The 17,171-nt window shown below is 30.8% G+C and overlaps 3 protein-coding genes across 3 annotated transcripts; 1 reads left to right on the forward strand and 2 right to left on the reverse strand.

The window, feature by feature from the left end:
- Positions 1-1,308: 1,308 nt before the first annotated feature.
- LOC133679119 (agamous-like MADS-box protein AGL29) lies at positions 1,309-2,323 on the reverse strand. Its single transcript, XM_062101628.1, has one exon. The coding sequence runs from the start codon at positions 2,045-2,047 to the stop codon at positions 1,442-1,444; it is 606 nt and encodes a 201-aa protein (XP_061957612.1). The 5' UTR covers positions 2,048-2,323; the 3' UTR covers positions 1,309-1,441.
- An 8,173-nt stretch (positions 2,324-10,496) lies between these two features.
- On the reverse strand, positions 10,497-11,108 carry LOC133680130 (agamous-like MADS-box protein AGL62). Its single transcript, XM_062102953.1, has 2 exons — positions 10,809-11,108; positions 10,497-10,688 (listed from the first exon to the last, which is right to left on the reverse strand). The coding sequence occupies exons 1-2, from the start codon at positions 11,106-11,108 to the stop codon at positions 10,497-10,499; spliced, it is 492 nt and encodes a 163-aa protein (XP_061958937.1).
- Positions 11,109-13,278: 2,170 nt separating this feature from the next.
- Positions 13,279-16,886, forward strand: LOC133680446 (inositol 3-kinase-like). The gene is made up of 2 exons (XM_062103405.1): positions 13,279-14,388; positions 15,954-16,886. The coding sequence occupies exons 1-2, from the start codon at positions 13,519-13,521 to the stop codon at positions 16,236-16,238; spliced, it is 1,155 nt and encodes a 384-aa protein (XP_061959389.1). The 5' UTR covers positions 13,279-13,518; the 3' UTR covers positions 16,239-16,886.
- The last annotated feature ends 285 nt before the right edge of the window (positions 16,887-17,171 follow it).

Below are 17,171 nucleotides of genomic sequence, written 5' to 3' on the forward strand. Positions count from 1 at the left end.
CCAAAAATAAATTAAGAAAGGACCACGCTATCTGTTAAACGCCACCTTCATTTATCCATGCACAGCGCCTCCTAAATATTTTTATCACGAGAGCTCCTTAACAAATTAAGAGCATGTTTGGTAGTGATTTTTTAAATAATTTTTTATATTAAAATATATATTAATGATATATTTTTATTTTTTAAAAATTATATTTTATATTAACACATCAAAATTATCCAAAACATATAAATCATATTAAATTTTAACCAAAAAAAATTTAAATTTTTCCCAAATTATTTCTAGTTACTAAACAACTCTTTTAATTTTTTTTTATAAACATAGTTAAAAATTAAAACATGTCATGTCATGTTATCCTATTTCTGTTTTTCAAGAAAATATATAAAAAAAAGAAGAAAGAGAGCTTCAATATCTATCTCAACTGTTTTTATTTTAAAAAATAATTATATTATATAATGAAAACAAATATAAACTAGTTTTTCATAAATTCCAGTGTAGTTTTATTTATTGGTTTTTGTTGATTTTTTTTATAGAAATTTTAGAGTTTTAATAGTCAACATGAAGTGCTACTAAGGTAATATATGGGTTAAGAGCGATTCAAGAAGCTTTTTTAAAACTATTTAAATTTTTCGTGACGCACACATAGACATATAGTGAAGAAACAAGATCAGTATATTTGTTAAGAATTATATTAATTTTTTAATCTCTTTCTTAATTTGGTAAAATGGGTTGAATTTACATATTAATTAGTATTGATTTGTAATTTTGTATCGTCATATAAAAAAACATTTATATTTTAGCATATAGAATTTCTTAATATTTCGTAGTTATAAATACATTTCTTTTAATGCATATAATTCTTTTTATTCAACAATAAAGGTATTTTCAGACCAATTTATATATGTATTAATTAAGATACATGCTCTACATCTATCTAGTGTATTCAAAAGAATTTAATAAATTTCTCTTTGAACAGGGTTCAAGGTATGATCTTCCAAAAGTGAAGGAAGGGAGCAAACTTCAAGGCAATCCCTTGGATTTTTTTTTAAAACCTATCTAAATATTTTTTCTGACAAAAATATTTTTAAAATATATAATTATATTAAAGATTTTTTTTCAAACTAAATATTTAGATAGAGAGTTCATGGTTTTACATAGAATTATATTAAATCTTTAGGTGAGTGTGAAGACACTATCCATTAATTACTGTAATTCACCTTAAAATTAATAATACACAGAGTCATATATACACAACGCATCTGTATAAATAAATTTATTTTTATATATCTTTATCTGTAATCCAACAACAACACTTTGGCATAAACAAAATTAGATATATAAAACCAAATAAACAAAATAAACAAAACAATAGATTTAAAAATCTTTGTAAACATAAACCCTAAAAAGGTAACGGGCCTTTTCAACAAAGTTGTTCAGAACTTCACACGCCCCAATTACTTCCATGAGAGGCAACGTTTGAATCATTTGCATGAGATGCTGACGGGTTGCCTACTTCTGGAGCATGTGAAGAGGATGCACCATTACTGCTGTCTTTCATCTTGCTGTGTAAGGTCATTCGTAAGCCTTCGAACTTCTTCTCCAATTCAATCAACTCTTGGAGGTTGAGCTCTTCGACTGGAGCATTCCACCAATCCCCTCTCTCATTACCTTGTATTTTATCCTTCAACTTGCTGCCTTTTTCCTTATTGTCATCCAACTGCTGTTGCATTTCATCATACTTTTGTGCTAGCTCGTCGATCCTCGCCCTCCTATACTCCTCCACAAGTTCGTGGGTGCCATCTGCGTTCGATGGATTCTCAAGAAAACGATCAAGCACATTATCAATTGAAGGGTGGCCGAATGAAAACGGCTTACCCCCAGGTGAAAAAACGAGGAATGCAACTTCTGTCCCGGTTAAAGTGATAAGCTCGCTCAGTTTTTTGTAGATCCCGGATCTACGCTTTGAGAAAGTGACTAATCTATCATCTTCATTTACAATTCTCTTCATTTCCACCTTTTGCCTTCCTCTTGTTTTCTTGGCTTCCATAATGAAAAAAATAAGATGCAAGATAAGATAAATAGATAGAATATGTATGATGGCACTACCTGGCTGGAGAATGGAGATGTAGGAAGAGAAATTTGAATGCAGTACTTTGCTGGAGAATGGAGATGTATATAAAGGAAGGGAAACTTGAATGTGTTAAGTGTATGTACGGTAATATCGCGCGGGCCACCTTGAAGTATAAATTCTCATTAAGTGGTGGATAGATTTTTTTATAAATAACTTGAATACCCGATTAATTAGATATTATAAGTGGTAGAGTGATTTTATTATCATGATCTATTGAGATTTAGTTCCATATCGCTTTGATTATTTCCCTTGAATCCCTCTAAAGGTGGAGACTATATATATATATATATATATATATATATATATATATATATATACATACATACATATATATATGTATGTATGTATATATATCAACACTAAAATCATCAAGAAATATCAACACTAAAACCATCAATTTAATATTTTTTAAATAAAAAAATATTTTAAAAAACATTTACAATTATAAAAACAAAAACTCCTTATTAGGTAATAAAGTTGTCATTTCAATTTAAATATATTTAATTGGAGTTATATAATTTTTAAATAGAGAAGGCTAATGATTGCTCTTGGAACACATGTTAAGCATTATTTGATTACATATTTTATTCTTGCATTTTTTTAAATCAAGTTAATGAATGAATGAATCCTATATTATATGGCGACTTAATTTTTTCAGTGTTTATAATATATATTATGTTGCAGTATAGAAAACTAGATGTTGATTTTAAACTAAAAATGACTGACTCTTGCCAATGTACTAATGGTGTGTATTGGCCACATTTAAAAAAAAAAAAGATTATGGTATGTTCTTTGTTCTATTAATTTAGAAATGGCAATACATAGACACCTCATTGGTTTTTTATTTTTAATTATTGGTTATCAGACTATAATATAAAATAATATTCTAAAGGTTCATCAGTGACTTTAATTTCTACTCTCAAATAGTTTTTTAATATAATATTAAAGTTTATAAAATTATATATTAGCAACTCACCCATCATGTTAAGTTTTATGGTTTATGTGCTTCTTTGATATAGATCAATCAGTCTTTTTGTTACTTTCCTCTAATTTGCATATTCCTTGATCTTTGGATCATATAGGATGATTCATTGTTTTAAGTAATTGATCTTAATCATGATTGTTGGTTGTAAGAGCCGTAAAAATAATACAAGTTTTATGTAATCGATCTTAATCATGTTTGTCGGTTGTTAGAGTCGTAAAGAATAATATGAGTTTTATATAATCGATCTTAATTGCGTTTGTCGGCAAAAAACAACCCGACATGTTATTTTAAATGAGTAATTATTATCTTTTATACCATATCATTTATAAATTATATAATTTATAAATGATAAAAGTTAATGATTGTTTTTAGAACACATGTTGAACATTATTTGATTACATACATAGAAAATTTTATAGTGCTCAAGCTTTAATTATTGAATATTTACGGTATATAAAAAAGATATACATAAAAAAAAATAGAGAAAATCATATTTGATTTCGATAAAAAAGGATAATAAGTATTTTTTTTCATATTGAAAAAAATATTTTTGTAATTCTCCTCTTGTTTTTTTTTTTTTTGTGTTTATCTCTCTCCTATGATATGAGCATTTAACTATTACATTTGAAGCACCATGAAATTTATCTACATATTAATCTTGTTTTTTCAATCAAGTTAATGAATGGAATAAAAATCCAACATTTATAGATGTTAACTAAAGATATTAAATGAATATTATATTATATGGAAACTTTTTAAGTGTTTATATATAATATAAATTATGCTGCAAAAAAGAAAACTATATGTTGATTTAAACTATAAATGACTACTAACAAGTGTCATAATGACAGTTGTTGGCCACATTTAAAAAACATTTATGGTTAGTTCTTTGTTCTCTTAATTTAGAAAGTACAGGTCATTTGTTATGCGTACCTCATTCAAAACCAATTATATTTATTTCAATTAATTATAAATTGTAAAAAAATATATATAAAAAATTATATCCTTGAGGGTCATCTAATTATGACTTAAATTTCCATGTTTAATAATTCCTTATCATAATATTAGAGTTTATAAAATTATGTATTGGAGATTTCACATGTTGAGTTAGATGTTTTTTGATATAAAATAAATATTTTTTTATTTTCTTTTAATTAGGATATTTTTATTTTATTAAGCCATGATTCATTATTTTAAGCGCTGCTTCTTATCATGGCAGGGTATTAGAGTTAATGAGAATAATAAAACATATTATAATGTACAAGTAATAACTCTAATTATTGTTTTTATGCAATCATGAATGGAAATTTGTCTGACAACATTGAAAATTTGTTTGTTCTTGATAGGTATGTGTGAAATGTATTTTCAGTAATGTGGTGTAGAGTGTTTTTATATATAAAAAAATTATTAATAATATGTATTAAAATAATATTATATTTTTAGATTTTTTTATTTTTGATATCAACATATCAATTAAAACTATCAAAAACAAATATTTAAAAATACATTAATCTGATTTTTTTCAAGTGAAAAAATAAATCAAAAAAGTATTTTAAGAAACAAATTAAACAATAAAAAAATATTATTTAAATAACAATATTAAATAATTACTCGAGCTTAACTATTAACCTTAATAAGAGGTGTGCACAAACCAAACATTAATTACTTAACTCTATAACCATACATTGTATTTCTTTAACATTCCAAATTAATCAATAAGTATTATTTACGAGTAATATTATACGAATGAATTTTTCAATTATTAGACAAACATATAAAACAATTATTTTTTATTGGAGGCAATCATATAAAATTCATGAAAACATATTTAATATAGTACCACTTGTAGCTTGACACGTCAATATTCTGTATAGAAATTTAATTTGAAAACTTTGATTGTTTGTAAATCATTTGCCTTATTATTTTATATTCTATAGTGAGTATATGTAAATCTGCATTAACAAACAAGAATTATGAAACTATAAATGATTAATTTAATATAAATAACAGTTGAAGAGATAGAATTTAAACATTGTAAATCAACTAAATAAAGGAATACATACAATGTATATGGAGATAAACGTGTTTTCATAAATAGTAACGAAAATGACTTTACATCTCAAAAAAAAAAGAGCATGATTATACACACACACACACACATACACACACACACACATGATTAAGAGGCTGAAACAGTATAAATTATAAGCATTAATTATATTATAAATTAACTAAATAAGAATTGGTTTGCATACAATACTTTTGGGATTGGAATTAATCCTCTCATGTTTCTCTGAACATGATCTGTAATTTGTTTTTTTTTTTAAGAAAAATGGCATAGTCTATCTGTAATTTGTGGATTAAATCATGAACGATATCTCTTATTCTAATGACTTGGAATAAGAATCTATATAAGTGCATATGAGTAAAATAACAGGAAAAAAAACCAATCAGAGGAATTTTTTTTAGGATCCATTTGTTTTGTTTTAAATATTTATAGAAATTTTATATATATATATTTTTTCTTGTGTTTGTTTTCCAAAAATATTTTTCTATATTTGTTTTCTATAAGATATTTTATAGGAAAACTTGTCAATAAAAAATATTTTAAAGTCAACCTTAAAACTTAATTAGTTTATTTATTGAAAAATATTTTCAATTTATGAAACTTTGTAAAATATTTTATGAATAGTAATTCACTTATAATAATAATATCCGACTATTTCAACCATCATTTTCTTTTTATCACCACCACCACCATCATCACTTTCAATACCACCACCGCTATCTTCAACTCATGAAGTTTGTAAAATATTTTATGAACAATAATTCACTTATAATAATAACATCCGATTATTTCAACCATCATTTTCTTCTTATAATCACCTTCTCTATTATCATCACTTTCAATACAACTATCGCTATCTCATAACTACCATGACTATCTCACTATTTTCTCTTATACCACCATCACCATCTCATTATAATTATTATTGCCTCACCATCATCCTTTTTTCCATCACCACGTTCTTTTTCACTATTATCATTGAAAAATATTTCACATGTAAAATATTTTATAAAAAAAATCTTATTTATAAAATATTTTTTATTTGTAAAATATCTTAAGCAAAACAAAATAAAATCATAGTTCACATGGCAACAATAGGATGACAAATGAATTAGAGAAAGCCCAATCCACCACCTTTTAAATTAGTAAAAAACAGAACCCCCAGAGCGTTTCAGGAAACCAGAGAAAGTCCACAAAGCCCATTATCACCCTTAAAAAAAAAAAAAAACACTCCCAAGTCTCAATGCGTCTTCGTTACCGGAGAGCAGCTCGTCCGCTCAAATTCTCTAGGTTAGTCCCTCTCTTTGATCTCTCTCTCTCTCTCTCTCTCTCTCTCTCTCTCTCTCTCTCTCTCTCTCTTTTTGTTCTCTAATAGACTATGATTTCAACAAATACACAGCTCTCTCTCTTTCTCAGAATAGAAATTAAATAAAATCGGCGAAAACGTGAAAGAATGGCTGAGAAATTGGCTCCAGAGAAGCGCTACAGCTTCGTCCGTGAAGGTCTGTACCTCTAATTCTCCCTTATTATTTAAATTATATTCTTTCTGATTTCTGATATTTGTGCGTGTGCGATTCTTGTTTGTTTAGATAAACTGTATTTGAGTGGGATCAAACCCTCAAAGAGGTGATATTTACATAAATTTACCGCCAAATGTTCATTCTAAGCAGTTTTACTGCAAGATTCAGTCCAAACTGTTGGGTTGTTGTCGTTGCATATGCAGTAAATGGACGGCACCAACCATTGACTATTGGCAGTCATCATTGTTGAATAAGCTGGAGTTGGCAGCCACCTTTGTTGAAGAAGAATAGGAGCTGGTGGCACCATTGTTGCCTATAAAAGAGGCATGATTTTAGAGAGCAAAATGTGAGAAAGAACGTGAGTGTGTGCAAGAGAGTGGAGAAAAAGAGAGCTGTAATGGCAGCAGCTGCAAGAGCAGCAATGAGAATTGATGAGTTGAGTAGAGTGAATGTAATCCTCCTTCTCTACATGTATTTATTGTAACCCTTTCTCTATCTCTAATACAATGACTCTCCCGTGGATGTAGGCGGTTTTGCCGAACCACGTAAAATATTGTGTCAGTGTGCTTAAGCCTTCTATGAGCAACTATCAGTACACTACCAGTCCGTGCATGGGGGAGCCGGAATCCCCAAGACAAACATGCCTTCATTAGCATGTCAAGAAATCCTGACGATCTTCTGGTAAACGGCACGAGTATTTGTGTTTCTCCCTTCAGTCCTGAGACTTTAATTAGCCTACCAGTCTTGTAGCAATATTTGTAATAAGCGGATGTGCTCAGTTTGTTTCTTGCTTTTGCAACTGTAAAGTGAAAATCAAAGTGTTTTTTGTTTTTTTTTTTTTGCGATCTTTCTCCCAGTGTGCCTGATCGCTCTAGTTAAAAATCCCATGTCTCTCTTTTTTGGGCTACAGAAGCAAATTTACGTACCCAAACCAGTCTTAACAAGTTTATTAAGTGATGAAGATACAAAAATCACTGGGAGGTTTTTTTTTTGGGATGAATTACTTCTAGAAATTCTTTTAACCCATGTCATGCATAATATGTTGTATGATTATTAATCCAGATCCAGGATATGAGAGGCTCAATATAATTTTAAAAATGTTGGGTTCAATTTATACACTGAGCTCATGAAAAATTGAGTTTAGCTTGTAACTGCATGAAAAAATGGTTAGAGATGGACGCTTCATAGCCCAACGTAACGTGGAGTAGTGTGGTCGCGTTTCTGACCCAACAGAAAATTGAACGTGAACACCCTATAGCTCAACATGGAGTTGGGTAGAACGTATTCTTGACCCAACATGAAGTTGGGTGTAGGCCCGTCTTGACTTAGCATAAATTTAAGCGCGTGCATATCAGAATCCATTGTTGAGTTGGGCAGGAACGTATCACAATCCAACCTAGAGTTGCGTGCAATCATGCCAAAACTCAACACAAAAGAAACACACAATCTCATTTTGAGTTGTCATTTTCGTAGAACTCAAGCCAGCCTGGGTTGAAGCAAGAGGAATTGACAGCGGCTATGTTGCGTAACACGTGGATTCGTTGGGAAGGCATTAATTAATCAAGAATGAAGATACTAGCATGCAAGTGAATCGGAAATTAGGCTGGCTTCTTTTTTTTGGAGGAACAGAAGATCTGTGCTCCCTCTATCTTGAATAAAATGTCCCTTAAAGCAATTGAATTCTCGGGCATCAACCGGCTTTGATTAATAACTCCAACATCGTGAAGAATGTTCGACCAAATATGCCAAATGCTTTTCAACTTGATGGTTTTTTTATGGTTTTTTATTTAAAAATAAATTGAAATATTTTTTTAATTTTTTTTAATATCAACCTATTATAATGTCCGTAGCCTTGAGGTGATCGAATTCGCACGAATTGTTGCTTCCTGCTCTATGGTTTGGACGCGCTCACCATCTTTGACTCGCAACCATTTCCCACTAACTCAAAAGGCCACACGGTCCATTTTTAGTGGGCCGGAAATGCAGTGGAATCCGATTCAAAGGGAAAAGGTTATGATTCGGTGTGGACAGAACTAGTATATTCCTGAGCTTATGATAGCCATCGTGAGTGGAGATGTGTGTTTCTTAATTATATACATGTTAAGTAATGGATGGTTTGCTTTAAGAAAAGTGTTCTGCTCAAGTGGTGGTAATTTCTTGTCGAAAGTTGGTCGGTGGAGATGTGTTGTTGGGGAATGTTTTCATGTTCTTTAAAAATTTAAATTGTTTTATTAAAAATTTAAATTTTTTTTATATATTTTGGATTGTGTTGATATGCTGATTTTAAAAATAATTTTAAATTTTTTTTATTTTTTAAATTATTATTAATATTAGCATATTAAAATAATATAAAATCATCACAAAATAATTTTTTTAAAAAAATACTCTTAGAATATAAAAATAAACAGAACTGATATGTGAATGTGATCTCCCCCGTATCGACGACTAGAAGAGGGCTGAGCATGGATGGGTCAGTTTTTTATAGGCTCTCTCTTTCATTTAGGCACATGGCATACACACTTCTCATTTGCCTAGGGAAAGGAAATTGCGTCTTTTAGGAAAATATGAATTTTATATCATTCAAATTAAAAATTTTCATGAAAAAGTTTTATTATTAAATTAAAAAAGATTTTATATTAGATATATAATAAAAATCAAGTTTATGATACTAATAAAATATGCATGTAAGAACTAAATTATCAATGAAAACTAGTATTGTCAACTAAAAATGAAATTATATTAGATTTATAATAAAAATAAATAAATTTATGGTGCTAACTAAATTTAAAAATTTAAAATAAAAATTTTAACCTTTTACATTACTAAATGGTGCTTGTATCTAAGAGAAAAAAAATTATTCATGAATTTTCTTCATTTGAAAAACAATGAAAAATTCGTAAAGAAAAACCGTAAATAACCTCTAAAATATATTTTCCAAACCCATTAAAAAAATTTAAAACTAAAAAAATAATTTTCTAATGGCAGAATAAAACCATAATTTTTTTAAAAAAAATATACATCAAGATTACAACTATCTTTCATAGGAAATAAAACCATAATTTACAATACTCATTTTAATATTTTGTATTTATTATTATCTATTGGCAGAATATCAATTTTAAAAGATTTACATGAATTGGATAATCTAGTCAAATCCTCTTCAAAAATCCTTTTGTACATTTAAATTAAAAATTATCATGAAAAAATTAAATTGTTAAATAAAAAAATATCTATGTTAGATATATAATAAAAATTAAATTTGTAAAACTAATAAAATATGCATTTAAAAATTAAATTATCATTAAAGATTTATCTTGTTAACTAAAAAAGGGATATCTTTATATTAGATTTATAATAAAAACTAAATTTATGGCACCTATTAAATATAAGAAAAAATAACCTCGTTACTTATAAAAGTTCTTGTATATAAAAGAAAAAAATTTATAATTCATGAATTTTCTTCATTTGAAAAACAATGGAAAATTTATAAAGAAAAAATATAAATTTCAGTGCATGTGTTTGTATTGTAATTGAATTCATTCGTTAGGCACACAAGATAAAAATCGGAAGTAATAAACAAGACTTGATAGATTTCGAATTTCTTCATAAGCATAAACCGTAATAAACTATCTTATTAAAAAGTTATTAAAATAATATATTTTTTATTTTTATAAAATTATTTTTAACATCAACAGAAAATAATTTAAAAATAAAAAATTAATTAATTTTAAATAAAAATTAATTTAATTTTTAAAAAATACCCCATCACTGCCTTCATCTGGGTGAAGTCGTTTAGAACTCCCCCCCACCTTGATGGTTTCTATCAGCAAAAACAGAAGCGTTCGGATCATTTGCAAGGGAATAGCCTATTTCTGGTGCCTGTGAAGAAGAAGCACCGTCATTGTTCTTTACGATTTTATTGTGCATGGTCATTTGTAACCTTTCAAACTTTGTTTCCAGCTCAATCAGATCCTTGAGGTCAAGCTCTTCCAATGGGAGCATCCCACCAGCCCTTGCTATCATTTTCTTTTCTTTTGCCTTTTAACCGGTGGCTCGTTTCCTTCTTCTCGTCCAATTGACGTTGCATTTCATCATATTTCTGGCCAGTTCTTCAATCCTCATCCTCCGGCGAGCCTCCACAACATGGTAAGTGCTATCCATGCTTGATGGATCTTCAAGAAAACGATTAATGACTGATTCAACCGAAGGATGACCACAAGAGAGAGGGTTACCTGATGGTGAAAATACTATCACTGTAATTTCTGCCCCCGTTAAAACAACCAATTCGCTTGCTTTCTTGTAAATCCCAGATCTACGCCTCGAGAAGGTGATTGATCTATCATCTTGCTTATCAATTCTCTTCATTTCCACCTTCTGCCTTCCTTTTGTTTTCTTGGCTGCCATGGTTAAAAGCTAGGACACAGTATAATGAGTAATAGAAAATGCATGGTGACACTGTATATAGAAAGATGAACTTCAATGAATTAAACGCTATAGGTAATGGCATTATATATCATTTCAAGTTGTAAATTTCCATATATGTATTTGGTTTGCATCTTACATTTGAATTTTCCAATTCCAAAATTTATGATAAAGTATGTTAGGGATACGTATAGTTTGTTTGGGAAGGAGATGAGTGGAGGGGGAAGGGATAGGAGAAGAGGAGATTTGAGAGCAGCTTGTTTTCTTCCATTTCCCTCTCTTGCCCTTTCCTCGAACATTCCCAACACAGTAGATGAGTTTTGATAAATTTTTCACTAAATAATGTGAGAATATTTGGTGGCACGTGCATATATCAATTTGAGAAATGCTAAATAAGAATTAAAAAATATTAAAAAATTGTCGGCCATTTGATCGTAGAGGATTTGAAAATCTAAAACTGAAACACCAAAAGGAACATAAAACAAATAACAAATTAATAACCTTGTTATGTCGATTTAATCCAGAACTAGCTGATCTTGTGCTAGTGAGAAAAAAAATGAAAAATATCATAATCAAATCATCTAGATAATGATCTAGTGATAAGAACTTGGAATCAAAAGATTTATTTTTTTAATCACTAAAAATTTACATAGTCGTTAACTTGAGGACTTATGGGATTAGTCGAGATACACGCAAGCTGATCCGGACACCCACGTTAAACTAAAAAAAATATCACAATCAAATACAAATTGATAAAATAAAACTCCAGAAAATAATATGAATTTTCCATGTCGAGGGCCAAAACAAAATGGCAGATGATCTCATCAAATTCATTCCAGAACTCCTCTAGCGCAACACTCCAATGCAGAATAACTTGTTTTTTACCATAGAAAAACCCTCCAAGAATATTTAGAGAAAAAACCCATAAAAACTAAACTCTCAGCAGCAATATGGATAAGTACAAAGAGATAGAATCGGTCTGATCATGTCAAATCAAGCCCAGAGACAAAAAAAAAAACAACCGGTGTCGTTTTATTAATCAAGATAGAAAGGCAAAAAAACGTGTCCGTTAAATAAAAAAACCCCTAGATCAAGAACTCTAGTTTGAAAATCAATGGAAGCCAAATTAATTACGGCTTCTATCAAATAAATTGGGAGAAAAGAAGAAGAAAGCGTACGTTGATTTACTTGCGGTGGATTCTGGTTTGCATGTAGAAAGGAAGAAACCCTGGATTTCTTTTAGGTATAGTGTTATATCTTAAAATGGTTTTCTCTCTTTTTTTGGGAACCAAAAAAAATTAAAGAAATAAAAAAAATATAACTCTAATAAATATAACTCAACTAGTCAGGTTATGAGTTTACTTTCTAAAAATCATCAGTTCGAGTCCTATAAACCTCAAAGCCACTAGAAACTTACATAATCATTAATTTGAAGGCCGATAAGATTAGTTAAGGTGCATGTTAGTTAGACCGGAAATCCATATTAATCTTATACATATATATATATATATATATATATATATATATATATAACTAATGTAATGTTTTGTAGTTATATAGAATTTGATCAATCTTATTCTATTCTTTTTTCCGGAATAAAAACATTTGTCTTATACATAATGAACAATAATTTTTATACTGTTCAAAAATATATTAAATAATTTCAAAAATAAAAATTTTGTCCAGTACATCTTTATCTAATATATTAGCACTTTCTGAATTACAAAACAAACTTAAAAACTTATATGAGACACAAACTTGTAAATATGTGTCTTTTATATTATTATATTATTATGGTATATACATGAAAAAAATTAATAAAATTTATTAGATACTAATTTTATCGTTGCTTAAGAGTTTCATAAATATTATTTTTTTAAAATAATTTTTATTTATAAATATATAAAAATAATAATATTTTTTATTTTTTAAATTTTATTTTTTATATTAGCACATCAAAATAATAAAAAATTAATTTAAAACTTAAAAAAATCAAAATTTTCAAGATATAATCAAGATTCCAAACACCCCCAACTAAAAGAAAAATTAAATTAAATTAAAAATATAGAGGAGGAAAATTTTATCGAGAGTGATCACAGTTCTCAAAATCCCACTAGAATTTAATAATAACACCATCATCATCCACCCTGCATCATCAATACCTTTCAGTATTTGAGCGCTTCAAGACATAGAGTTCCATCCTCGCCCCCCACCAAAAAAAAACAGACAACGATATCTCTCTTCTATGTTTGGCGCGCGTCCTCTCTCTTTCGACACATAACCAAAACACCCCATTTTTGTCTCACTCCTTCATTTCTCATGATCTTTCCTAGTTTAGCTCTCTCTCACTTATGACCTGCAGACCATCAACAATTACATCAACTTCACGACAATGGTTACAACAGCAGCAGCAGCCCACAAACCCCAACAGCAGCAAACCCGTGTTTTGATTGTGGGCAATTACTGCCACGATGTTTTGATCCAAGACGACACCGTCAAAGCCGAATCACTTGGTGGTGCAGCCTCTTTCATTTCCAATGTTGTCAATGGAATGTCGATTCCTTGTAATTTAGTTTCAAAAGTTGGGGAAGATTTTAAATACCCGGTTGATTATACCCCAATTGTCATACCCACTTCAAAAACTACTGTTTTTCATGCTTATTTTGATCTAGGTATTCATGAGAATGGTCATCAAGATCGGGTCTTGAAACGGGTCTGTGCTTGTGACCCGATTCGGCCATCGGATCTTCCTGATGTGAGGTCCAATTTTGGAATGGCTGTTGGTGTTGGCGGGGAAATACTTCCCGAGACGCTTGAGAGGATGATTGAGATTTGTGATGCTGTTTTTGTTGATATTCAAGCATTAATCAGGGTGTTTGATAGTGTTGATGGTACTGTTAAGCTTGTAAAGTTAGAGGAGACGGGATTTTATTCGATGTTGCCGCGAATTGGGGTTTTGAAGGCGTCATCGGAGGAGGCGGTGTTTATGGATGTGGAGGAGGTGAGGAAGTGGTGTTGTGTGGTGGTGACCAATGGGAAAGATGGTTGTAAAGTGTATTGGAAAGACGGGGAGTTGAGGATTTCACCCTTTTCGGCGAATCAAGAGGATCCGACCGGTGCAGGGGATAGTTTTTTAGGCGGGTTTGTGGCGGGGTTGGTTCAAGGTTTGGCTGTGCCTGATGCTGCTTTGTTGGGGAACTTGTTTGGTTCTCTCACTGTTGAACAAATTGGATTGCCTAAGTTTGATTCAAGATTGTTGCAGGTTTGTTTCCTAACTTTTTTACTGTTTTTGTTGCTATGGGAGTTTGTTTTGATGCTCTAGTTGCTGGTTGATGCATTTGCTTGTTGTGGAATATATCTTTTGATTGGAAGTTGTTTGATATTGTTATGAGAAAGTTGGAAACAAAAATCACTTTTGAAAATCATAAATGAGTGGGATAAGCTGCTATTGAATTGTCAAATGTAATTTACGGTGTGAATTTTCGGAACGAGCATTGGCTGCATAATGCTGGAGAGGGAATTTGTGAACAGCTATCTTTTTGTTGAGAAATCATTGCCTTTGAAATCTTTTGCAGAGAATAAATGTGGGTTCTTTCAAAAGTTTTTTATAAGAATCTTAGCTTATAGCTGGACCCCAAATTCCATATAATTCAGTAGGGCAGACTGCAGACTGAAGCCATCACTTTTAGTATCAATAGATTGTAGATATGCAACCCTGAAGGGTTGCTCAACTGGTCAAGCCTTGGGTTTGCTCCCCAATGGTCACAAGTTCGAGTTCTTTCAGGGTCACTGGAGGCTTACATGGTCGTTAACTTCAGGGCCCGTGGGATTAGTCGAGATGTGCGCAAGCTGACCCGAAAACCCACGTTAGTGATAAAAAAAATAGATTGTAGATATGGAAAGGGATGGTAGCTTTTTTAAAATACATGATGCAATGCACGAACTTGGTTCTTCTTGGGTGGATCATCAAGTTACTTGAAAGATGATGGTTATATCAGAATGCTAGAGAATCAGACACTTTTTGTGTTTGATTTTGTGTTATGACATTTTAGCGTATGGTGATAATTTGGCTTACTTACAAGTTGATTATTGTAATCTAATTGATTCCAAGATTTGTTATGCACCTATTGAAAGATGAGTAGATTAACAGTAGTAGCAGTTTTTGGCACAAAGACAATGATTCTAATAATTTGCCAGTAATAATCTAGAACCAGTCTCTAAAAGAAAGTAACAGTCTCTAAAAGAAAGTAACAGTCTCATCAGGCATGTTACTACAGTATTCTTAAACTTCATTCCTGCTTGACCATTGGAATCTTAGTTAAGAGCATTTATTCTGCTCTTTATATTATTTGCTTTTGAAATGAAATGGTTGTTCTTTCAAGTATACATGAAATTTTGTGATTATGACGGGACTCTTCCCAGCATGCATGACAGACGTGGTTGGTTTCTAGGAATCTGCTTCTTTTGAACTTTTTTACTAGCAGTTAAGCTAATAGCTTTCTAAACAGGGTGGATGTTTTGGATCAGAAACCACGGCAATTAGTTTTCTAAATCTTGGGAAGGCAGAGATAGTGTGGGGTATCGTAGAAATGCTTTGAATACCTTAAATTTTTGCATGGTAGCGGTGGTAGACATAGGCTCTTCCTTGTCCACAACAACCCCCCTCTCACTTGAAATGAAAGAACCACAGTAGGAAAATATTTTCAATGCTACAAAATGAATTGCATGATCTTTCGCCACTATTCTGCCATATCTTTGATTTCTATTTGCAATAAGCTGGGAATGTTTTGTTGAGGATTTTTATCTCCTTCTGTTTTCTCTTTCTAGAGAGTGAAGGATGAGGTGCAGAGAAGGAAAATGCAGTGTCTGCATTGTGAGAGAAGTGATAATGAGCTGGAGTTCTTGAAGCCAGTTGGGCATGAACAGTTCCACGCTTCCCTTGGTTCAGCAAAATTAATACCCCCATGTTCCAGTCAAGCACGTCCATGGACTCCATCAAATTCTCCCAAGGAGACGGAGCAGACTCTTATTCCACATTACACGGCGCAGGCTAAATTATTGGTTAACTCTGTGTATGAAGAACCAATTCAAACAGTTGAGGGAAAACCATGAAGTGGTTGGGGCATGAAACTGCTCTTCCCCTTCACGTTGTTCTTTTGTTGTAATCTAATAAATCGGCTAGCATAGATATCTCTCTCTTTACAACTTAGTGCCTGTTGTTTCCCATTTGGCCTGATATTAGAAGAGCAATCCAAATAAAAGCTGTCAGTGCCCGGAAACTAATAAAACCTACCGGTGAAAGTTTCTATATACTGGACTTGTTGGGTAGTCTCTTTCTGTACAGCGGAGCAGCATGTAAGGCTATTTTTCTTGTCTCCGTTGATACGGCACGACGATTTTCCTATTTTGGGTCATCAGGCGGTGTTAAAGTTTGGAACTTTGAACACTGGATCATCTTGCACCAGAAATGCAGTTCGAGTTTTCCTAGGTTTAAAACTTGTGCTCCTGCAATCTAAGGTTCGTCCTTTGATACGTGTGGCGGTAAAATAACTGGTCCAGCTTTGTTATGTCTTCGAAGCTGTCGGCGGAAAGAGATGGCCACGTTGTGGAGATCTGCTTCTCTCAAATCAACATCCTTTGGGCTGTTGCCAATTGTAATGGTCCCATGAATATTGTTATTCTGAAGCACTAGATGTGGCATCGATAACATGTCACAACAATACTTTCATTATCTTTCAATGAGCTTTATCTTTATCTTTAGTGTGTCTTTACTTTCCAAAAATGTGTTTTTTTTCTAATATATTAAAGTATTTTTTTAATATTAGTATATAAAATTTATTGAAAAACATTAAAAAAAAGGTTTAATTTGATGCTTTTAAAATTAAAAATACTTTTAAACTCAATTTCAAATAAAAAAAACAATAACATCAAAATTTAATAATTTTTTAAGTTAAAGTTCATTTGAATAATATTTTAAAAAATAAATTATTATCTTTGGGTTGTTGCCACTTTAATGGTCCCATAAATATTGTTAATCCGAAGCAC

Source organism: Populus nigra, chromosome 19, assembly GCF_951802175.1.
Source record: "Populus nigra chromosome 19, ddPopNigr1.1, whole genome shotgun sequence".
Lineage (NCBI taxonomy): Eukaryota > Viridiplantae > Streptophyta > Magnoliopsida > Malpighiales > Salicaceae > Populus > Populus nigra.

Excerpts from the sequence above, each read along its gene's own strand:
- LOC133680446 (XM_062103405.1), top strand. The coding sequence starts at position 13,519 with ATGGTTACAACAGCAGCAGCAGCCCACAAACCCCAACAGCAGCAAACC. Across the intron at positions 14,389-15,953 it reads TTGATTCAAGATTGTTGCAG|AGAGTGAAGGATGAGGTGCA; the intron begins GTTTGTTTCCTA and ends TTCTCTTTCTAG.
- LOC133679119 (XM_062101628.1), bottom strand. The coding sequence starts at position 2,047 with ATGGAAGCCAAGAAAACAAGAGGAAGGCAAAAGGTGGAAATGAAGAGA.
- LOC133680130 (XM_062102953.1), bottom strand. The coding sequence starts at position 11,108 with ATGGCAGCCAAGAAAACAAAAGGAAGGCAGAAGGTGGAAATGAAGAGA. Across the intron at positions 10,689-10,808 it reads GGATGAGGATTGAAGAACTG|CTTGACCTCAAGGATCTGAT; the intron begins GCCAGAAATATG and ends CCATTGGAAGAG.